General features: G+C 57.7%; 1 protein-coding gene across 6 annotated transcripts in view; it reads left to right on the top strand.

Moving 5' to 3' along the window:
- MYO18A (myosin XVIIIA) overlaps positions 1 to 21,115 on the top strand; it is a 163,131-nt gene extending 142,016 nt beyond the window's left edge. For all 6 annotated transcript variants that reach the window (XM_073315969.1, XM_073315968.1, XM_073315971.1 and 3 more), the window contains 7 exons: positions 600 to 737; positions 3,460 to 3,645; positions 4,207 to 4,346; positions 5,486 to 5,530; positions 10,388 to 10,510; positions 11,836 to 13,208; positions 21,032 to 21,115. In XM_073315969.1, coding sequence (XP_073172070.1) covers positions 600 to 737; positions 3,460 to 3,645; positions 4,207 to 4,346; positions 5,486 to 5,530; positions 10,388 to 10,510; positions 11,836 to 13,204 — 2,001 coding nt within the window. In that variant the 3' untranslated portion in view covers positions 13,205 to 13,208; positions 21,032 to 21,115. The remainder of the gene's footprint in view (positions 1 to 599; positions 738 to 3,459; positions 3,646 to 4,206; positions 4,347 to 5,485; positions 5,531 to 10,387; positions 10,511 to 11,835; positions 13,209 to 21,031) is intronic.
- Positions 21,116 to 22,834: the final 1,719 nt, after the last annotated feature.

Raw genomic sequence — 22,834 nt, 5'->3', positions numbered from 1 at the left:
AGAGTATGGCCTTTGGGTTTGGGAGGGGCTGGGCCCCTGCGCTGCAATCTGGGACGCGAGCAACATGAGTCCAGCCGTTGGCGGAGACCCGTGTGCCGCTCCAGGTCCGCAGCCAGGCTGGTTTAGCCTGATCCTCTCTGTGACGGCCAAACAGGGGAAATCGCTGGCCCCTAGCTGCCCACGCTACATGTGTGAGTCTGGAGAGCCTGGCAGACCCCAGCAGCAAGCGTGGGGACAGCCACCTTGCCTGCAGAGAGCCCCTACCTCCCTCGGCAATGGCCCCAGCCTGGCTCCCCAGCAGGGTAGCGCTGCCCAAAGGCCCCAGCACCTGCCGCTCTCCCAGGGAAGAGGCCGTTTGGGCAAACAGGCGCATGGCCTGCAGTGCCTGCCCCCGCCCCCGTCACCAGGGGGCTGGAGAGAAGGGAGCACCCGGCTGCTGAGGGTGCTGGTTCAAGGCACTGCACTGACCCCAAGGGGCTGGGTCTGTCTGCAGCTGAGCCGGATGTGCTGGCCCGCCTGGCTCTTCTCCCGAACCAGGATGGGGCCAAGCCTTGGTTTTCTTTTGGTGTGACCTGAGCTGCTGCCTGTCCTGTCCCCAGCTACAAGGGCTGCAGAGCCAGCTGGAGTTCCTCGAGCAGTCCATGGTGGACAAGTCTCTAGTCAGCCGGCAGGAAGCCAAGATCCGGGAGCTGGAGACGCGGTTAGAGTTCGAGAGGACCCAAGTCAAACGCCTGGAGGTATCACAGAATCATAAAATATCAGGGTTGGAAGGGACCTTGGGAGGTCATCTAGTCCAACCCACTGCTCAAAGCGGGACCAATCCCCAAATAAATCATCCCAACCAGGGCTTTGTCGAGCCTGACCTTAAAAACCTCTCAGGAAGGAGATTCCACCACCTCCCTAGATAACGCATTCCAGTGCTTCAGCACCCTCCTAGTGAAAAAGTTTTTCCTAATATCCAACCTAAACCTCCCCCACTGCAACTTGAGACCATTACTCCTTGTCCTGTCCTCTTCTACCACTGAGAATAGTTTAGAACCATCCTCTCTGGAACCCCCTTTCAGGTAGTTGAAAGCAGCCATCAAATCCCCCCTCATTCTTCTCTTCTGCAGACTAAACAATCCCAGTTCTCTCAGCCTCTCCTCATAAGTCATGTGCCCCAGCCCCCTAATCATTTTTGTTGCCCTCCGCTGGACGTTTTCCAATTTTTCCACATCCTTGTAGTGTGGGGCCCAAAACTGGACACAGTACTCTAGATGAGGCCTCACCAATGTCGAACAGAGGGGAATGATCATGTCCCTCAATCTGCTGGCAATGCCCCTACTTATACAGCCCAAAATGCCGTTAGCCTTCTTGGCAACAAGGGCACACTGTTGACTCTCATCCAGCTTCTCATCCACTATAACCCCTAGGTCCTTTTCTGCAGAACTGCTGCCGAGCCATTTGGTCCCTCGTCTGTAGCTGTGCATGGGATTCTTCCGTCCTAAGTACAGGACTCTGCACTTGTCCTTGTTGAACCTCATCAGATTTCTTTTGGCCCAATCCTCTAATTTGTCTAGATCCCTCTGTATCCTATCCCTAACCTCCAGCGTATCTACCTCTCCTCCCAGTTTAGTGTCATCTGCAAACTTGCTGAGAGTGCAATCCACACCATCCTCCAGATCATTTGTGAAGATATTGAACAAAACCGGCCCCAGGACCGATCCTGGGGCACTCCACTTGATACCGGCTGCCAACTGGACATGGAGCCATTGATCACCACCCATTGAGCCCGACAATCTAGCCAGCTTTCTGTCCACCTTATCGTCCATTCATCCAGCCCATACTTCTTTAATGTAGGGAGCTCCAGATGGCGCCCTGGCCCCGCAGGTCGCGCTGTTGGGGGAGGAGGGGATCCGGAGCTCCTCTGAGCCAACTCCACTGCTGGCCCCGCATGGTGGGGAGCAGGGCAGCCCCATCAGTGCAGCGGGCTCGTCAACGAGCATGTCTGCCAGTGGCCCCTGGCCTGGCCTGCACGCTGACTGAGAGCTCCCTGGGCATCTGGTGATCTGAGCGCCACCCCTCGTTTCCAGCCCAGCACAGCTGGGCACGAGCTCCAGTGGAGGACTGTTCATCAAGGGAGGTTGGCAGCTGCTGCTCCAGTCATTCTGTGGGACTGGCTGTGAGTGGGGCCAGGCAGGGGAGCCCACAGCGGCCTCTCGGCTAGTCTGTGCCAGCGCTGTGCGAAGGCTGGACCGAAGGGCGCCCCTGTCCCAGAGCAGATGCTGCGGGTTTGGGCAGGGTTGATGGTGCCACTGGGGGAGGCTGAGGGCTCCTGGTGCAGCGTTAACGCCGCCTGGAGTGGCCCGTGCAGAGCTCTGGACTGGGGACACTGGCTAGGCAGCTCTCCGGGCCTTCCGCTGCCCACGGCCTGTTACCTGGACCGGGCTTGATTCTTCCTGTGTCAGCATCCTGCTGCGCCCTGTCCCCTGACGCCCCCAGCTCCACGCCTGCCTGGGCCGGTTATCCGCGGGCACTGATAACAATCATTGGCAGTCCAGCTGGTGCGTGGCAAAGTGCTGCTCTTGACTTAGTGAAATTATAGACTCTGCTGCTCCCGCTCAGCGCAGCCTGCTTTATATTCTGCGTTCGCAGCCCCTCTCTGCCGTGAGAGGCGAGGCGCTCAGCTCTCCCTCTCCGTATTGCCCTTCCCCTCTTGCTGGCGGGGCCATAAATATGCAGCGGATGGCTCAGCTGCCGGGAAGGATTGAGTCTATTTTTTCTCGGCGTTACAGGCTGTAATTACTTCACACAAAGTTAAATCTATTTTTCCAATTCGCCAAAGCCCCGCAATTGTTCTGCCCCCTCCCTCGCCCAGGGGAAGCAGCTCCTCCATTCTCCCCCCGCCCCAGCCCCTCATGTAAATGCATGGCGCTGGGTTCGTTTGTTCCATTAGCGTTCAGTGGGAAGCGACGGGGCGGCGCTCGCTCCTGAGCCGGGCTGGGTAATTGCCGTTCTCTGCTGCGATTATTCTTGACGAGTGAATATTGATTCTGTCAGGGCTGCCGTCTCCCCATCGCCTCCTGCGGCTGGGCGGGGAGGGAAGGGGGGTATGGGAGGGGGCCAGCATGGGGACTCAGCGGCCCTGCTCTGGGCAGGGCATCCAGGAGCCCCTGTGGCTTGGCAGGGCCTTGATGACTGGCTCACACCCCGTGGGGCTGGCTGTTGAGGTGGCCTGGCCCTGGAAGGCCCGAATCATAGAATATCAGGGTTGGAAGGGACCTCAGGAGGTCATCTAGTCCAACCCCCTGCGCAAAGCAGGACCAATCCCCAATTTAAATGTCCCTGCTGATCTCGAGGGGCGCCAGGACTCCTGGGTTCTCTTCCCCACCCTTGCTCTGCGTGACCCTAGCCACCTCCACTGCCCTGTCTGGGGATTGGGGTAACTGTGACCTGCTTGACTGTGCCCTGCGCCCCCAGAGCCTGGCCAGCCGCCTGAAGGAAAACATGGAGAAGCTGACGGAGGAGCGGGACCAGCGTGCAGCCGCCGAGAACCGGGAGAAGGAGCAGAACAAGCGGCTGCAGCGCCAGCTACGGGACACCAAGGAGGAGATGGGCGAGCTGGCCAAGAAGGAAGCTGAGGCCAGCCGCAAGAAGCATGAGCTGGTGAGGAAGCCTGGTCAGAGGGCGAGGCGGGGCAGCCAGCCCCCCCCACCCCGCTGAACTGTTAGCTGATGTGATGGTGCCCTCGACTAGCTATGGGGAGCGCTGCCCCCAGCGTGCCCAGGGGTGGGAGCAGGGACCAGCCGGGGTGCCCCCATCGGGGTCGAATGTGCAGCCTTAAATATATGGGTCATGCCACTGATCCCCAAACGTCGCTATGAAACTAGGCTGGTTAGCGTAGGTCCTACCCATAAACAGAGCCTGGCAGGGGAAACGGGGAGCTGGGCATCTTGAGAATAGCCCTTTAAAAATGGGAGCTGGGCTAAATCCACCCCGGTGTAACTGCCTCGGGGAGGAGAGGGGGCAAATCTGCTCTGGTGTAACTGCCCTGTGACATGCTGGGCACAGCCCTGGTCCCTCCCTGCCTGATGGACGGGACTGGGTGCTATGCTCCAGCTGTGGCCACCCCAGCCCCTCTGTGGGGTGACAGTTCCAGGCTGGCACTGGCTGCCTCTCTGTGGCATGGGGCTGCAGCCAGTGCTCACTGGGTTCACTCTCCCCAAGGAAATGGACCTGGAGAGCCTGGAGGCCGCCAACCAAAGCCTGCAGTCGGACCTGAAGCTGGCGTTCAAGCGGATTGGGGACCTGCAGGCTGCCATCGAGGACGAGATGGAAAGCGATGACAACGAGGACCTCATCAACAGGTGGGAGCCGCACGGTTACCTACCGGAGACCCCCGCTACCCTCACCCGCCAGGGCCCGGGAAACTCCCAGTCCTGCTCATTCCTTCCCAATAGACTGGGCAGGGCTGCCCCATGGCGAAGCTGGTGGGGTCCCCCATGGACATGCTGCAGTCAGCCACACACACCCTCCCCACCCTCCCATCCCGGATAGCGGCTGCTTGGGTGTGGGGCTGATTCCTTGCAGCAATTCAGGCAGGTCGGATCTTATCTTCCCCCTGCTCCAGTTCAGGCTCTTCCTTCCCACTTCCCCTTGCCATAAAACGGGAGAGCAGCTTCTGTTTCCCAGAGACTTGGAAATTTATGGGACGAGCCAGTGTGTTCCTGGGGAGTCCCTGCTTTCTGGCCGTGACAAAAGCTGCCTTAATTCCGGCCCGGCCCGCCTTGGCCTCACATTGCCGCTTGCAAAGCAAGCACTTGTTTATGGTGTTGGGTGCGTCTGCACCTTCCGAGAGTGGCTGGGAGGTGGGGTGGGCTAGTGGATAGAGCACTAGACTGGGACTCTGCCAGTGGCCTGCTGGGGAACTCTGCACAAGTCATTTCACCTCCATGCCTCAGTTTCCCCACCTGTTAAATGGGTGTAATGACACTGACCTTGGGAAAGAGCGTAGAGAGCTGGGGCTGGAAAATGCTCTCTGAGCTAGGTGTTATGATGGGGCACGCCTGCACCCCCCCCTCCAGCAGGGGGAGCAGCTGATTGCTGCCTGCTGCACCACAAACATGGGCGATGTCAGAGTACAGCCACCCCAGGAACCGGCATCAGAAAGCATCGCTAGCAACTCCAGGGCCACCCCAGGAACCGGCTGGGGCACCGGGCTGGGGCTGTGCGCTGAGACCAGGCCCAGCCGCGAGGACTCTGGACTAGCAGCTCTGGGTTCTGGTCCTGGCCCCGGCGCGCTGTAATCTGCAAGTGTGGGGAGGTGCGTTGGGCTCTCCACACGGGAGACAGTGCTGCTGTCCACCAACCCCTCCTTCCTTCCCCCCTCCCCGGCTCTGCTCTTTGGTTTGCCCTGGTTTGTTTCTGTTGTGGTTTTGTTCCGTTTTGCCTCTTTAAGTTCATTTATTTTCTTTGTCCTCCTGCCCCCTTCCGCCCCCATTCTCAGTTTGCAGGACGTGGTGACAAAGTATCAGAAAAGAAAGAATAAACTGTGAGGATCTCAACTCTCCTTCGCAATTCAATAACCCCTTGTTCCTAACCCCGAGCATGCCTGGAAGGAGCCCGCCGCTGGGCCCTGCATGTCGACCCCCCCAGCGCACTCCATGCATGTGCACTAGCCCTAACCCTCTAATAAGCAGCCACCGGGCTGCGTCCCGACCGCTGCGCTCCGCCGCTGGCAGCAGGGGCTGGGGACCTGGGGAGAGGGTGCGCCGGGAGCCTCTCGGTGCCGTGAGGGACCGGTGCTGGAGCCGCATCGCGTAGGCCCGTATCTGGAGGGGGCTGTGTCACTGGGTGGGGGGCGTCTGCAGCTCCTGGCTGGATGGTTCGGGATGACGCTGTTGCATGCTGGGATTGGCAGTCTGCAGGGGCTGCATTGTGAGCATTCAGCCCACAGCTCACTTCAGCCATGCCTGGAGCAGCTGTTCGCATCACACCAGGGTCCGCAGGTAACGCTGCCCGTGTAACTGACAGTCTGCGCCTCTCCCCCGGGAGTCCTCCGTAGCCGCTCCTGGAACGGAGAGGAAATCAATTATAAATCTGGATGTCCTGGGAATATGATGAGACAATAACTCATCCCTTCTCCTCACAAGGCAACAGGCAAAGCTGTGCAAAGCTAGGACAAGTGCCCCCTCCCCCCCAGGCCCCACCCCAGAGTGACTGCTCCCCCAGGCTCCCTGTCCTTGAAGCCCCATCAGATAAGCAGTGTGTCCTACCTGGGAAAGGACAGATAGCAAAGCAGGTCCCCAGTTGTTTGCCTTCTCAGTGGCTTCTGACCTCTCCAAAGCCAGCACAGTGCCCCAGTGCCGCAGCTGGCAGGGAGTGGGGATTTGTGGGGAGCGGATATTGGCCGTTTGGTTTCAGATGCCATGCTGGGTCAGAGCAGCTGGGCTGGTCTCCGGCCTTTGGCATTAGCTGATGATTGATGCTTCAGAGAAAAGTGTAAAGCCCCCTGGTGCACCTGGCCAGTGGAGCAATTGCATGTGGGTGAGATTGAGGGATTCCCTTCAGTGCCCCGCTGCGATGCCCTGAAGCCCGAGGTTTAGTGATGGCAAATGGCGCCATTGGGAGCGTCGGGCCCGCCTGGGGCTGCTCTGCCATTAGCTGCTGCTCTGCCCCGCCGGAAGGGTCCCTGGGGGGCTCTGTGCTGTGCCCGGCTCTGTGTGGCTTGCAGAGCCTTCCTCATGCCCTGGATGTGAACCCGAGGCGTCAGGTGCCGTCCCCTGGAACCCGAGGCTTGAGTGTCTCTGGACTGGCTTTGCCAGCAAGGTCTCTTTCCTGAGGCAGGAGGGGCCGTTGGCTGTGGAAGGATCTATAACAACTAATGATAAATGTAAGTGTGTGTAACAGTGATAGAGGGCCATTGGAGCCTTGTTGTCACACACAATTAATATCCTCCGCAGCTCAGTCCCCGTTTGTTTGTTCCCTTGTGATTTGGATCCCAGTTAACTAATGGCACGCTAGTCTGGACATAAATTGTGTTTGACATCAAGTTTAATTCTGACGATTTAAAACCTCAGCTGCCCCCAGAGTTTGTTTATGGGGCTCGTTGTTTTTAAGGAAAATAACGGTGTTGTCTGCGCTAGATTGCAGAGGAGGGAGACGTTTGCAGGATCAGGTCCAGCCCGTTGCTTTGACTTGAACAAGGAGAATTCGTATTCCGGGTCTATAATAGCCCGTCCCCTGTGCGATGCCGCCCCGTGCTCCCCGGGCAGAGAAGAGCCCTGAGGCTAGGCGGATAAAATGCTCATTTAAGATCACATTATATATCTGTTCCCAGGCACACTTGCAATTCTAGCAAAGTTACCTTGGGTTCCCAAGAGACTTCCTTCGCTTTTACCAGCCAGTTAGTGCTGGGGGAAGCCAGGGCAGAGTTATTGAGCCGAGTGAGGTGGGAGGAAAAATAACGTTTCGATTTACTTATAGATACAGTTGTTATTGCTATAACCCTAATGAAAGCAGTAAACAGTTATGTATTAACAGAGATTTATACAGAACTGCTTTTAACATGGAGAGAGAGATTTTGCAATGCATACAGCACCTTCTTTCTAAAGGCAATCAATAGGGTTATGAACGGTGGTTATAAATTAGCTGGTTTAAGCCAGATAGGGCTTTCTTTATGTGTGTGTGTAAATCAGGCGGCTCTAGCGTTACGGAGGGGCTCGCCTGCCACTGTAAATCTGCCCGCCACACTTGGGCACCCAGCCTGCCAGAGTCATTTCCGTTCTGTCTGCTAAACTCCTGTTTACCCAGAGACATCAACATAGCTCTTCCTTGCTGTAATTTTGCACTTGATGGAGGCCTATAAAATGAGCCCACTTATTTCCCTCCCAATCCTCTGCTCTTTGCAAATTTGAAATTTCACTCGCTCCCAGAACTGCAGCCTGTTTCTTGCTTTTCTTTCTCCCCTTTGTTATTTATTCGGGGACATAATTCTGTACAGAAGGGCCTCTCCTGCTGATACGGATGAAAGGAAATGTATCCCCTGGGTTGGGGGGAAGCCCAGCAGATCCACAGTGAGGGACATGTTGAACAATATTTTTCTAAATTTATACAAAACATCTCAGCCTGCATCACAAGCCGCTGTCAGTGTAATTGCTGGGGGAAGCTGTCTGCAGAGCACAACCCACTGGCTGGCCCCTGCTGTGCCCAGGACTGGTCTGCTGGGGTCACCTCTCCGTCTGAAAAACACAGGGTTTGACTGGCTGGCTGAGGTGTCCCGGGTTCATTCAGAGCCTCGTGTTGAGCCGTCCTGGTGCCTTTGCAGTGACCGTGGGCGGCGCATGGGGCAGCTGCACCAGGGCACATAGAATTGCACAACATGTGGGGTTATTGGGTCCAGTTGAGCCGAGGCCTGGTTTGGCTGCCCTCGGAGAAACTGAGTGTCCCTCAATGCCCTACTGCAGCCTGAGCATGTGTGTGTTCTCTATCACATGCACACAGGCTGCAGCCCCCTGCTAGCCCAGCCCTGGGCTCCTGCCTTCCCCTCTCTCCCAGCTCTGCTAGTGCCCCCCAGTTCCAACCCACAGCCCCCTGCTAGCCCAGCCCTGGGCTCCTGCCTGCCTCCATCCCCCAGCTCTGCCCTCAAATCCCAACCCACAGCCCCCTGCTAGCCCTGTCCCCCACACCCCGCAGCTCTGCTGGTGCATCCCAGTTTTGCCCTGCAGCAGCCCTTGCTGTTTCGCTCCCAGGTCTGTCTGGAGCAGAGATCAGTGTTCCACATGGCAGGGTGATGTGTGTGCTACCAAGCATCTCCTCTGCAAACCTTGCCTTATGCACACACAGCCCCACAGGCCTGGCCCCACTATCCTTTGGGGAAGCATTTGGAAGAGGAGTTCCCTTTTCCTTCAACTCCCTTTGCCTGTCTCCCGTTAGAGGGGATCTTGGCTCTGAGCCCAGGGCTCTGATCGATCCAAGGGCGCAGCCGGTTCGTAATATAGCTGTATTTAAATGAAACTAACGCGAGCCCTTTGCACAGAGTTCCCTTGTCTAATTGAGAGCACAGTTGTGGAGATGTGAAATTTCTGGAGTAGTAAGAACTGCTCAGTAAAAGTGTCTGTCCTAGGTGTGGGCCTCGCCATTCTCCCTCATGGCCAGTTAGCCAGCGCACTGCACTGCCTGCTAATGGGCATCCCATCATCCCCTTGACAGTGCGTTGCAGGGGGCTTGCCCTGCTGGAGCTGGTTAATGTGGGGGGAGCAGCGCTCGATGCACTATGTATTGCTAAGCTGTGCTGCTGGGCTTAATGCCTGTGCGTTAATTCACAGTGCTTTGGTCCCCCAGGCATGCCTGGGAAGGCCAGCTCACATCCCACAGCCTCCCTGCGCCAGGCCCTGAAAACAGAGCCTGACCTCAGCCAGCGTCTGACACAGCTCTGAGGCGGGCAGAGGCCGCTCTTGCCCATGAGTGGGGCACAGGAGAGGGAGCCAGGACTCCTGGGTGCTGTTCGTCCCTCTGTCACCCACTCGGTCCCTGTCTGGGCACTGCCCCGCCCCGCGAGACGTGGGCCTGGTGCCAGGAGATCTGCGGCGCCCCTGCCGTTGTGGGTGTTTCCAACGTGGGCAGGGCAGGTCCACAGCCCGTTGGAGCTCTCTGAAGTCGATGACGACATTCCCCCAGCCATGCAGAAGCACTGTACCAGATCAGCCAGCCAGCTCGGGCCATGCCTGGCCAGCGGGGGAAGTGAATGTGGAGCCCCTAATGCCCAGGTCTGGGGATGCTGCTGCAGTGGTGTAGGAGAAAGGGACAGTCCCTGAGGGCCATAGGGCATTTGTCCCTGGAGCCCCAGCAGGGGGCGTGCTCCTGGGTGGGGGTGAGGGGGCGTGAATCCCCAATGTGCCCTGACGCCGGCCCCTCATTCTCGCCGTTCATGGCACACCACATTGTTCCCTGCACGCAACGGCCTTGTCCTTACAACATAGCCATAGAACCTGTCGATGGGAGCCGAGCCGGCCCCGTCTGGCTTGGGTCGCTGAGTAGCACAGCGCCAAACGGGGCCAGGGAAGAGCGCGGCTTGCACTGCCCACTCGTGGCCAGCTCGCAGGTGGGCTGGGGTGTGGGAGACGGGCTTTGCCGGGAGTGATTCACTCGGCTCGGGGTCCGAGGTAGGATCCCTGCCCCAAGAGGTGGCCACGCGTTTGCCAGGCCCTGCCCCCGGGCTGAGCTGGCTCTGCCCACATCGAGGGATTGGGAGCCCAGTGGGATGCTTGCCCGTTCCCCTTCCAGGCTGAGCTGGGAACATTCTCCTGGGGGCATGGAGGGCAGCACACGCAGACCCCGCTTGGCAGGGGAGCTAGGCTGCCAGCCTCGGGTGCTAATCTCCCCCCGCCTGAATCTTTCCCTCTGGCAGCGAGGGTGACTCCGATGTGGACTCGGAGCTGGAGGACCGCGTGGATGGAGTGAAATCATGGCTCTCCAGGAACAAAGGCTCCTCCAAAGCAGTCTCTGATGACGGCAGCTGGAAGAGCTCCAGGTCAGTGTGCGGTCAGCGTCCCCGGGGAAACAGCCACTTGCTTTCGCTTCTCCCCATAGCAACCGGGCGGGGGCTGGGGAGGTGGCGTGGGGGCGGTCGCTGGGACCGGGGCTGTCACCCAGGCAGCTCTCATGGCATTTCCCTTCCAGGGACCCTGGCTCAGCAGCCCTGTGGGGGAGGGAGTTGGTCTCCGTCACTCAAGCAGGAGACAGAGCGGTTGCTTGCCCGGCAGAGCCCCGAACAAGAGGGGCAGGGTCGGGCTGAACCGCCGTTGGGGTGCAGGGTTTGCCAGGGCTCAACCCGGCTGTGCCGTCCAGGCGGGTGCATAACCCTCTGAGCACACCAGCAGCCAAGCACAGGCCACCCCCAGCCACGTGCTCCCTGCGGAGAACACTGACCAGTTAGGGCTAGGGGCCTGCAGTGATGGCTCCCACAGCTGGCCAGGAGCCATGGGTTCCGGGCCAGGGGCCGGTGGCTGGCGTGGTGCTGGTGGGCAGAGCAGTAAAAGTATCCGGCTTCCCCTGCTTTGTGCCCCTGAGAGGCCAAGACCCGGCCCCACGGGAGTGTGCATTGATTTCAGGATAGAGCGGCCATTGCTATGGCAACTAAGCGCATTGAATTTCAGAACTATAAATCTGAAGGTATCAAAGACGTCTGAGCTGGAGCCGCAACCAAGCCCCCGGCTCCCACTGCTCCGTCCCTTGGTTCACTCAACATGTGGGATTGCTGTGAGCAGGGCCCTGTCCGTGGCTTTTCCCTGTGCCTCAGGGGAGTGCCCACGGGGCTGGGCAGACCTGGCACCCCTCGCCTGGAGTGCCACGGGAGCGGGGAGAAGAGGACTGGAGCAGCTTCTCCTGGGGAAAGTACTGCCTGATGAGTACAGATTGGTTTGGTATAAAAGCAATTTCCTGCTATGGATTCAGGGATCCCAGGGGCTTCTCCCCCCTCCACTGAGCCAGGGGAAGAGCCGAGGCTATTTCTCTTAATTGGTTTAATTTGTTCGGCGGTGCAGATGTCAAGCGTTTCATTTTGGGGATAATTCCACCTTCTTGGAAGTTGGCTCTCAAAGGTAGTGGCTCCAGGTAGTTGACAATGAAATAATTGAATGAAACGTTTTAAAGGGGCATAAAAGCCATGGGATAGAACAATGCCCTAATTTGCATGACATTTCCCAGGAAGCTATTTTCCACTGAGGCAAATTATTTAGCTGGGTTTCCTCTGCTGCCTTCCTCTCTCCTTCGCCTGGTGTGTCTCTCTGATCTCACCTGCTCTCTCTCTCCCCCCTCCCTCCCCATTTGCTGCTGTCCACTGGTCACTCTCCTAAGGCCGGCCCTGAACTTGGCCCCCAAGGAGAGGAAGGAAGGCAGAGAGGCCGAGGAGCGGCCGGTCTCTGTCATGAGCTCCCTGAGCTACAGGAAACGCCTCAACGTAAAGGACTCTATTGGCGGCCAGGGGGACGAGGAGACTCTCTTCTCCACCCTGAGCGAGCGGCCGGCCTCCCCAGACAGGTCTTTCCGCAAGGCCAAGCACAGCTCGGCGGCCAGCAGCCAGGAGGAGACCGGCTCCATCTGCTCGTGGAAGAAGTCTCCAGGCAGCGAGAACCCTGACAACAGGGGCTCTGTCATCTCCCAAGCCTTCTCGGAGGCCAGCAGCAGAGCCCGGACGGGGCTGGAGAAGAGGTGGTCTGTCACCACAGCTGACTTTGACCAGGCCTCTGCCCTGTCTGCCCCGGCCAGCCGGGCTGCCTCCTCCCGGCGCGGGCTGGAAGGTGACGAGGCTGACGCTAGGTCCACACTGAGCTTCACGCTGTCAAGCCCGGACAGCTTGCGGTGCAGCACGTCCCGGCTCAGCGAGCCGCTGGCTGGCGTCTGCAGTGCCCTCAGCCCGCCACTGAGCCACCGGGCAGAGCTGGGGCTGGAGACCTCGACCCTGGGCAGCCGGCTTGACTCCCGGCTCTCCCTGAGCAGGAGCCGGCTGGATGAGTTGGATGACTTGTCTAGTGTGGCTCTGAGCGACACCCGCTCCCTGTACAGCCAGCACTCGCTTGGGCGCAGCTTCTCCGTGCCCCCCCGGCCCAGGACCTCCGCCTCCGACGAGGTGCAGCCGGAGGTCTCAGACATCCGGCCCGTCAGCCACCGCTCCTACCTGGACCCTGACCTGGAGGCTGCCATCAATGAGGTCCTCAGCTACAAGCCCATCAAGTTCAAGCGCTCCAGCTTGGACCCAGACTCAGAGGAGGAGGACAAGAGGAGCGTGCGGAGTGCCAGGAGCGCCACCCGGCCGGAGAGCTCAGAGCGCTCCTTCAGCAGCCTGCGCCGGTCCGCCTCTGCCTTGGACTGCTCCCGGCCTCACCGCAGCAAGGGCCAGAGGAACAGCAGCAGTTCTGAAGATGATTCCTCGGAGGAGGAGCGCAGGAAGAGCGCCAGGAAGCATGCCAAGAAGAAGTCCAAGAAGAAGAAGAAGCTGCCTTCAGATTCGGAGTCCTCCTCGGACTCCTCGTCCAGCTCCTACCACAGCAGCTCCAGTGTCAAGAAGGGCCCCAAGAAGAAGAGCCCGGCCTCCGAAGGGGAGGGAGCCGCGGAGGGGCGGGATGCAGAGAAATCAGGCAAGCGCCTGAGGAAGGAGGAGAAGAAGCGGAAGAAGCAGGTGGACAGCCTGATGATGAAATACCTCTACCGGCCCGAGAGCGACTAAGGCAGTAGGTGCCGAATGGTGTGCAGTGCCGCATGACAGCATGCCCGTGTGCCACTAACCTCCCTCACCCTCCACTCCCTGCTGCCCCTAACCCCTCGCCCCACCCACCCGGCAGCATGTCTCTAGCTCGGGGAATGCCTCTGAACTCACTGCCCCGCCCCCAGCTGCCGGAGCCTCTCTGTGGGACAGATCCCAGCTAAGCCAGCTACTCCAGATAAATCAGTCACACTGCAAGTCTAGAGAGCTGGGAAACCCTAATGGTCTTGGGCTAGGGCGGATCAGCTGATTTACCACGCTGGGCGGGCTGTAATCCTGGCACTGCTCTGAGAGGGGTGGGCCATTGGGGCTCACCGCGCTGCAGACGCTGGCAAAGCACTCTGGGGTTTGCAGGCCTGTGTGGTGTAGCTTGTTTCCTGAGTTACTAACCCTGCCAGGGCTGAGCCTGGCATGAGTCCCACCTTAGTCAGTCAGCCCCCTCCACCCCACTGCTGCATTGAAGCTGCCTGTGTTCATCATGAGGCCACATCACGGCTGTGGGGCTTGGCAGGCGCGGCTGCTTGGCAGAGACCAGCCCGTTTGAAAACCTGCTGGAAAAGGACACCACTCCAGCTGCTGCAGCCCCACGCCTCACCCCCATGTAACTCACTGTGGGGTGAGGCGTGGGGCCTGCCTCTGGCTTTCATACGCTCCTGTGACAATGCAATCCAGGCAAAGACAGTGGGCGCGCAGAGTGCGGGCAAGATCCACAAAGGGTTTGTCGACGTAGGCGGGTTTTTTCTGCTAGTGTATCCCTTCCAGGGATTAGCGGCTGGTGTGCACAGGACACTGAGAAGCATTAATCCCTCCTGGCCTTTCAGAAACTGTTAAGTACGTGGCTGTATTTATTTCTCCTGAAATTAATGGGTCACAGTGCATTGCAGGATCTCCCGGTTCAGACTGGGGATTAGTTACTGCAAGAAAGCGTCGAGCTGTATTTAAAAAGGCCTTAATGAGGAGCATGTACTGCCAGAATAAACCTGCCATGGCGTGGACAGCTCCCACATCCCACTGCTGCAGACCCTCTGTATTCTCATGGGCAAACTTTTAAAAGCCATGGAAATTATCAGATGTCTTCATGCCCTGCCCTCTTGCTCTCTCCCTGCTGGCCTGCAGGAAGCCCTGAGCACACTGACTGCTTCTCTTGGGCCAGAACTTCTGGGATGTTTTAACTCCGAGCCAGAAGCACCCATGCTGGCCCCAACTGAGGGCTCCTTGGCACCCTTAGACGAGGCTGCTGGCCACAGAGCCAGTGGTTCTCTCAAGCTCCCACACTGAGTGTGCTGTGTAACATCATGCCCTGCACCTCCATCACGCAGTGAGAGACAAGGATGCTTGTCACCAAGGTGGACAGTGCAGGCTTCCCAGAGTTCAGGGGTGTTCAGCTCAAGGGCTGCCGGTTCAGAGCCATCCCTGTATAAAGCAGAACCATCTGCAGCTATCATCAGCTCCGATATGGAGAGTGGCCAGCAGAGACTACACATCCCAGCATGCAGTGCTGCTCCCATCAAGCTGGTGCACTGCGTGCTGCCATCTGTCATCTCAGCTCTGGAAGGAGGAGGTGGCTCTCTGTCCTGTATTAGTCACCTTTTGCAGAGCTCTTCCCCCCACCTTTGTAATTCCAGGCAGAGTGGTTTACTGGGGGGTGCTTTGAGACTCCCCTTGGCCCACTCTGGGCCAGGGGCGCGCACCATGTGATTGCTGCTGCTGAGTCCCCATCTGAGCCAGGTTATGCGCCCACACCGACAGGCTTGTCCTCCCTCCCAGCACCCCGGACCATGGGCTAGATTGCGCCCCTACCTCCTGCGCGGAGACTGTCGGCTTGCGAAGGGTGGGGACGAGGACTGGAGTCTACCAGCAGAAGGGCATGCGCATCACCCTTCTGCTAGATGGGGTGGGATCTGAGTTACTACAGAGAATTCTTTCCTCTGTATCTGGCTGGTGAATCTTACCCACATGCTCAGGGTTCAGCTGATCGCCATATTTGGGGTCGGGAAGGAATTTTCCTCCAGGGCAGATTGGAAGGCCCTGGAGGTTTTTTGCCTTCCTCTGTAGCATGGGGCACGGGTCACTTGCTGGAGGATTCTCTGCTCCTTGAAGTCTTTAAACCATGATTTGAGAACTTCACTAGCTCAGACATAGATGAGAGGTTTATCTCAGGAGTGGGTGGGTGAGATTCTCTGACCTGCATTCTGCAGGAGGTCAGACTAGATGATCATAATGGTCCCTTCTGACCTTAATATCTATGAATCACCCTGACGTCCCTGGCCTGCTAGGGAGCCCCGTGCACAGCTGGAGTTACTGACACACCCGTTGCAGGGTGTGTGTTGTGCAAGGGGGTGGGCAGGGGGCAGCCGTGTGTAACTGCAGCTTAGTGAGCAGCACTGATCCTGTGCCAGAGGCGCTCCAAGGGCAAGGCGCGGTGGGAGTGGCTGGGCTCCAGGCCCTGCCCTGGCCACTTCCCCTTGGAAATGGAAAACTTTCCATGAATTCCTCCCGCTGGGGATGGAGACATGTGATTCAGGAGGGCAAACTGGCCATATGTGTCCCATGAGCAAAGCCGGTATCGTGCTGCACATGGAAAGCAGGCAGTGCTGTGGGCCCCTGGGCGTTCCCTGTGGGATAGGAGTCTTCACTTGCCCTCCTCTGTGTAGCTCCCCAATGCCATCCCCATACCCTGACCATTCTGGGATTTATGGGACAGCAGGTTACCTAGAGAGAGAGACACCCCACACACACACACGCGGGTACATATGACATGGTGCGGGAGAGGAGCACTGCTCTGAATTGGGGCAACCAGGCTCTGGCTGACTGTGGCTGGGCTCCCTGGTGGAACCAGGGCCTTGTTCTGTGGCTCTGGTCACTTTTTGGCTCTTGCTTAAGCAGGCAGTTGGGTGGGAGATGTGGAGGGATGAGCTGGAAGCAGCTGGGCTCGGGGAGTGTGGAATGGTCCCAGGATCACGCCCCAGGAGCCCACGTTTGGCAGCACAGCTGTGCTTTTCAAGCTCACTAGGGGAATGTGGGTTGCAAGCTGCTGAATGCTCCTCGTGGGCAGGTGGTGTGGGGTCACTGCCCCCCCGAGGAGTGGTGGAGGGGCCCAGCACTTGGCATATGACACAATCTGGGTATTGAAATGGCAGGATTCCCAGCTAGCTCCCCACCTCGGTCAGACAGCAGGTTGTGTTAGGCTGTCACTGGTCTGGCAGCCAGTGGGAGAACTGCCTGGCCTGAGGTGCTGGTCCCGGTGGGCATCGGGGGGCTAGGTGGGCGCCGTTTTACCCAGGTCAGAGATCTGCAGGAGAAGCCAGTCAGGAAGGGCAGCTCTGGGAAGCCTGTGCAGGGAGGGGGAAGGGAAGCGACTGTGGTCGGGTCCAGGGTTTTTTCTGGCAGGAATTTATTTGTGTATTAAATTGTTTCCGACAGCTTTGAATGGGAGAATTATCTGAGAAGGAAAGAAGCTTTTTAAACAATTCTTTTAAAGTGTTCAATTGCCAGAACAATCCCCTGCAGCTGGGGCTGCCGCGCTGCTTGTTTGTAACGTGTGTGACGCCGGAGCTGCCCTAACGGAAATGGAGCCGGCAGTTCCTCCTGTCTGGCCAAGGCTGGCGTTAAAGGGTTCGAATCAGCGGCTGGGCTCCGAGGGGACGTAGGCGCAGAGTGGAAGGGGTGTGCACGTGAGATGACTGGTGAGCAGGACAAATTAACAGGCAGTGACGGATAACGTAGCCTCGCACCTTCCAGTTGCTGGTCCTGCCATGTGCCGCCTTGAATATAAGTGAAATCCACTTGTCAGCTCCCGCTAGGTCGCCTGGACTTGGGTGGCTGAGCTGGATTCCCGGAGCTGAGTGAATAGGCAGGGATTTAAATGTCTGTAGATGTTGGATGGGAATACGAGGTTGGGTTTGTCGGCACACTCACCCCACACACCCTCGAGCAGACGAGTTTCTCTAGCACAGACGCTTGCAGGAAGCAAATTTTCAGGGTGAATATTTGCTGAAGGCAAAGCCCTTCTTTAAAATTTGCGCTGTTGCTTAGTAACAGTTATCCAATCAGGAAACTGAAATGGTCCCACGTGACCTAGGTAACTGCCTACCCAGCGCAAAGTTCAAAATTCAGATAGTGAATTTTCTCATTTGCAATTTCTTTTCACAGGGACAAAATAGGCACAAAACTTTAAATAATGAACAAATTCTGCAATTTCACAGTCTTCCTGAGCAGATAGAGGTGCAATTCAACAAATGCATGATTTGCTGCAGATTACTTGCTTAGCTCTGCTAACTCCAGGGGAGAGTAAATCACTCCAGATGGTCTGAAAATGTCTTAAAAATAATAAAAAATAATAATGAGCCCTCATAAAGAAAGCTGCCAGGTTGACAGTCTGCTGTGGCAGAGGCGGTCCTGGGGGAACCCAACATCCATGCCAATGCACAACTCTCCCAATTATCCGTAGCTGAATGCTAGTACTTAACCACTAACCCACACACCCACACAAACACAACCAGCTTTTGGGAACAACAGAAACTTTAAACATCTCCTCCTTGCCCCTGCATTCCAATGGGAGCTGCTTCCCTGCGTCTCTGTCCCGCAGGAGGCCCAGCTGGAGCCAGAACCTCCTGCTGCTGATTTGCTGGGTGTTTTTGGGCAATTCATGGATTCCCTGGCCAGAAGGGAGCACTGTGATCATGTAGTCTGACCCCCCTGGATAGCACAGGCAAGAGACCTGCCCCAACAAGATTCCTAAGGCAGAGCTGTAAGACAAACATCCAGTCGGGATTTTAAAATGGTCAGGAATGGAGAGTTCTTCCCCCGCCACCCCACAGCCCTGTCCCTGGGTAAATTGTCCCAGTGGTTAATTCCTCTCACCGTTACAAATTTACGCCTTATTGCTAGTCTGACTTTGTTTCGCTTCAGGTTCCAGCCATTGGACCCTGCTAGACCCGTCTCTGCTCGGCTTAAGATCCCGGTGTCAAATATTTGTTCCCCGTGTAGGTACTTCTAGATTAATCAAGTCATCCCTCAACCTTCTCTTTGTTCAGCTGCATAGACTGAGCTCCTTTCAGCATTCTAAGGCAGGTTGTCTAATCCTGGCATCATTCTTGTGGTTCTTCTCTGAACCTTCTCCCATTTATCACCGTCCTTCTCGAATTGCAGGCCCCAGAGCTGGACACGGGATTCCAGCAGTAATCACTGCAGTGCCGCACACAGGGAAAACAACCTCTCTGCTCCGACTGGAGAGTCCCCTATTTACATATCCACAGGTCACTCGCATTAGCTGTTTTGGCCACAACGTCGCACTGGGAGCTCACGTTCCGCAGATTCTTCATCGCGACCCCTAAGTCCTTTTCAGAGTCCCTGCTTCCCAGGGTAGAAAATCCTGTAAATAGGGCCTGCCGCTTTGTTGCCAGGTGTATTAGTTTACAATTAGACATAGTACAACACATTGTCTGCGTGCACTCAGCTTACCAGCAGAGCCAGATCACTCTGCACTAGTGACCTGTCCTCCTCGTTTACCACTCCCCCAAGTTTTGTGTCATCTGCAAACCTTATCCGTGATGATTTTATGTTTTCTATTGATAAAAATGTGAAATTGCGCAGGCCTAGGACTGATCCCTGCAGGACCCTGCTAAAAATTCACGCGCTCAATGATGATTCCCCATTTCAACTTGTATTTGGAAGCCTGTCAGGTAGCCAGCCAGCTTTTACTCCCTGTAACGTGTGCTATCTTAATTTTATAGCTTTCTAGTTTTTAATCTAAATGTCATGCTGAACCAACCCAAACACCTTAGAGAATCTATGTATATGATGTCAACACTATGACTTTTATCAGCCAAACTTGTACTCGCGTCAAAAAGAGATATCCAATTAGTTTGAGCAGACCTATTTTCCATATAATTAATTGTATTACCCTCCTTTAATTCTTCATTAATCAAGTCCTGTGTCAGTGGCTCCATTATCTTGCCTGGGATCAATGACAGGCCTATAATGACCCTGGTCATCCCATTTACTCTTTTAATGCTTTCTTCCATTTTCTGGACACTTCCCCAGTGCTGCAGGACTTACTGAAAATCCAAAATCCAGCAAGCTCCTCAGCCAGCTCTTTTAAAGATCTTGGATGCAAGTCCGTTCCCTCCTTTCTGCCTGTTTCCCAATCTATAAAATGGGCCCCTGTCTCCGAGCAGGGTCTGGGTAGCACCTGGTGTCTCGGTCCTGCGTGGAGTAGTGGTGGAGAGGTGGCAGTGCGAGCAGTGAGGGATCCTGGGGCGTATTTGCTGTTGTCTCAGTCGGATGCTTAGCTGCCGCTTGCCATGGACATGTGCTGGCAGGTTTGCTTAGCTGTTCCCCGGCCCAAAGCAGGGCAGAGAGCGGTGGAAGGCTGCTGGTGCTGTGCTGAGGTGTCCCAGCGCCAAGTAAATGTTGGAACGCTGTAGTGAGGCTCGGTCTTCCTGGAGTCCCTTTGACCTGAGGTCTAAAGCCCTTTGCAAATGTTAGCTACTCCTCACCCCCTGGCTGGTCCCCCTGATTGCAACTGGGAAACAGGCAGAGACCAATCCCAAGGCTGCCATTAAAGCACAGCCCATCCCCTAACATCTGGGTGTTCTCCAGGGGTGGGGGCAGGCTGTGCCCGTGTCCCCATAACGGACGGGCCCCCTCACTATCTCACTCATCGGGGCTCAGTCCTGCTCGGCTCCCCCAGCTGACTGGCTGCAGGGCCTGGGGCCCGTGCTCAGGGTTGGCGAAGAGGGCACGAGGAGGGGGGCGGTGTAGAAGGCTGTGCACAGGAGCAGAGCTGCGGCAGGGGTTCAGATCCCTGCGAGCTCGAGTGGCCATCAGCACAGGACAATAGCGCACTGAGCCGGGAGATGCACACTGGCCTGCCCAGCCCTGTGCTGCCTCTGGGGGGGCCCATGCCGCACCACACAGTCCCCCCCCCCCCAGCTTCCTATGCCCAGCTTCCCCTGGACCCACAATGCCAAGCACCCCCCCGCCCACAACTGCCCTGCACACCACCACCCCTGCCCAGCACTCCCCCCACCCACAGCCCCACAAGTGCCTGGCACCCCAACGCACGCAGAGCTCCCGCAGCCTGTACTACCCAATGCCCTTCCCCACAGCCCCCCCCTACAACTACACGGCACTCCACACACACTCCCCACTGCCTAGCACTCCAAAACACACAAACCTCCCCCACTGCCCAGCACCCTCCGCCCCCTCACAGATCAGCACCTCCCCACAGAGACCCACCCCCCGCAGAGCAGGGATCCCCCCTCCCAGCACAGTCCTAGGGGGCAGAACAGCTGACGCTTGGGAGCACAGTGCGGTCCCATCCTCCGCCCCCCCCCCACCTGCCTGGCGCTGGTGCCCGCGGCGGAGAGGAGGCGTTTCCTTGCAGGGGTGGGGCAGCCAGGGAGCTGGGTGCTGAGGAAAGCTGGGGGCCTGCTCCTCTGAGTCCCCTCCCAGGATAAGAGGCCTTGTGCCTGCAGAGACTGCCCACCATGGCCCAGTCACTGGGAACTGGCCTCCACCCCACCAACCCACTTTCCTGCGGCATGGCCAGGCAGCTGCCGTGGCCTGGCCTCCCCGCTGCCCGGCCGAGGCTCTGGCTGGCTTATGTTGAGGTTTGGGGGTTTGGATCTGAGCCCTGGGGTGGGCACTGGAAGGGAGCCCAGCCTCACGCGGGGAGCGCTGCTGCTCAAGGCAGGGTCTGACATGCATCTCCCAGCGGGAGCGTGTGCCGAGGTGATATCTGCTCTTCCCTACCTGTTTGCCAACTGCCTTGTTCCCTCTGTGCAGCCCCCCAGGCTACCGCCGACAGTTCGCCTGCGACAAATCGGAGGAGGAGCGAGCCCCTTTGGAAAGCACGCACAGGTCCAGGTACTCCTCCAGGAGCCACCTGAGTGACAGCGACACAGAGAGCAAGCCAGCGGAAACCTCAGCATAGCCCCGGGAGGCTGCCTGGAGGGACGCATTTTCCACAGCCTCAGAAATACTCTGCCTCACAGATCCGTGAGCTGGCCCATGCCAGGCCTCAGCGACCCTCAGACCAGCCTCCAGAGAGCTCCTGATGGCCCCTTGGCAAGCGCCTTGCCTGGGAAATGCTGCGTTTACAGATTGTCACCACCTCCGATGTCTTGTGTGCACCCAGTATGTCCTGCATGGTGGAAAATGTTCATCTGAAGCCCTCTCCTCCGACCCCTCCCTCTGAGCGAACGCAGCCCTGTCCGCGCGGGCGAGGCACCAGCCAGGCTGGCCGACAGCAGCTGCAGTGCCCTCGGATGGGGTGAGCTGGCACCTCCGGACCAGACTGGGCATTGTGGGGCTGGTCAGTGTTCCTTCCCCCAGTTCCTGCCAGCTTGCCCCACCCCCGCGACCCCCATGGCCACCTCCATTGCTGCTCCATTCTCAGTGGAGGGGAAGCTGAGCTGGTCTTCAGGGGCTTTTTTCCTCCTCAGTGCCTGCTGTCTTTTTATTTTATAACTTACCCCCCCCCCCGCCCGTGTGTGTCTGGCGCAGACGGGAGGGGCCCTGGCAGCACCCGTTTCCACCGTCACTCCTTCCCTTTCAGCTGAGCCAAAGGTGACACTTTCTGATCTGGCTTAAAAACCCCAGCGAAGAATGAAGCTGGTTTCCTGGTGCAGCTGTCAGCGGGGATCTGCGTGTGACAGCACAGTCCAGGCACGCCTGGGTGTGCATTTCACACACTCACGCTCACTCTGCTGCTGCATGTGGGCTTTCCTTGCACATGGTTTTCTGTTCCCCAGGCATGGCGATTTATTTTGGGTCATTTCTTTTTCCAGGGGCTTGTGCCTAGCACACAGTTTTGTTTGAAATAAATTGTAACCCTGCCCCATCCACACGCACGTGCACACGCGGTGTCTGGAGAGCATATGTGGCAGGCGCTCTGCGGGGCACACACATTCATTCACACCCACACTGTCTGCTGAGCCTCTGGGCAGGAGCTCCACGGCGCCTCCTCTGGGCATCCAGAATAACTGCATCTGCTCACTTTGGAAGTGGGCTCTTCTCCACAGATGCCCCCCTACTGACGCTGCTGCCTCCAGGACTCAGCGGCTGCCCCATGTCCCCGGAGCCAGCTGTGCGGGTGTGGTCATCTCTGCTGACTTCTCAGCAGCTGGACTGGACACTGGGGAGCTGCCCAGCCCTGCCTGTCTGGTTTGCACTAGTTCGGCTGTGCGTCTTTTCCTGCCCGTTTAAATATTAAATGTCATTTATGGCTGGTGACGCTGGCTCCTCCCCTCGGGTGATTTGTTGCAGTGCGGGGAGGGGACGTGAGGTGGGGGCGGGGGTGCACCGGCGTGGCCGGGTTTAGCACTCGGACAGGAAGTGGTGGTTTTACTGCGGGTAGCAGTGCGAAAGCTGCGCAGGGCATGGAGCCTGCAGGGGTGAAGCTTTTGGGGAGGGATGCGGGGTGCAGCGATGTGAGGTAACCCAGCGTGGCATTTCCGTGCCGGCAGCAGCCAAGCTTCCCCCTACGCCTGTCACAAAGTGTGGCCACGGCCTGGTTCCTGGGGTTGTGGGATGAACCTGGTGTCGCGGTGCAGGGAGGAAGATCTGTGCTGGCTCAGGTCTTGTGTC

The sequence above is a fragment of the Lepidochelys kempii genome, chromosome 17 (genome assembly GCF_965140265.1).
Source record: "Lepidochelys kempii isolate rLepKem1 chromosome 17, rLepKem1.hap2, whole genome shotgun sequence".
Lineage (NCBI taxonomy): Eukaryota > Metazoa > Chordata > Testudines > Cheloniidae > Lepidochelys > Lepidochelys kempii.
Note: the sequence above shows the minus strand (reverse complement) of the source record. Positions and strands in the feature narration are given on the sequence as shown.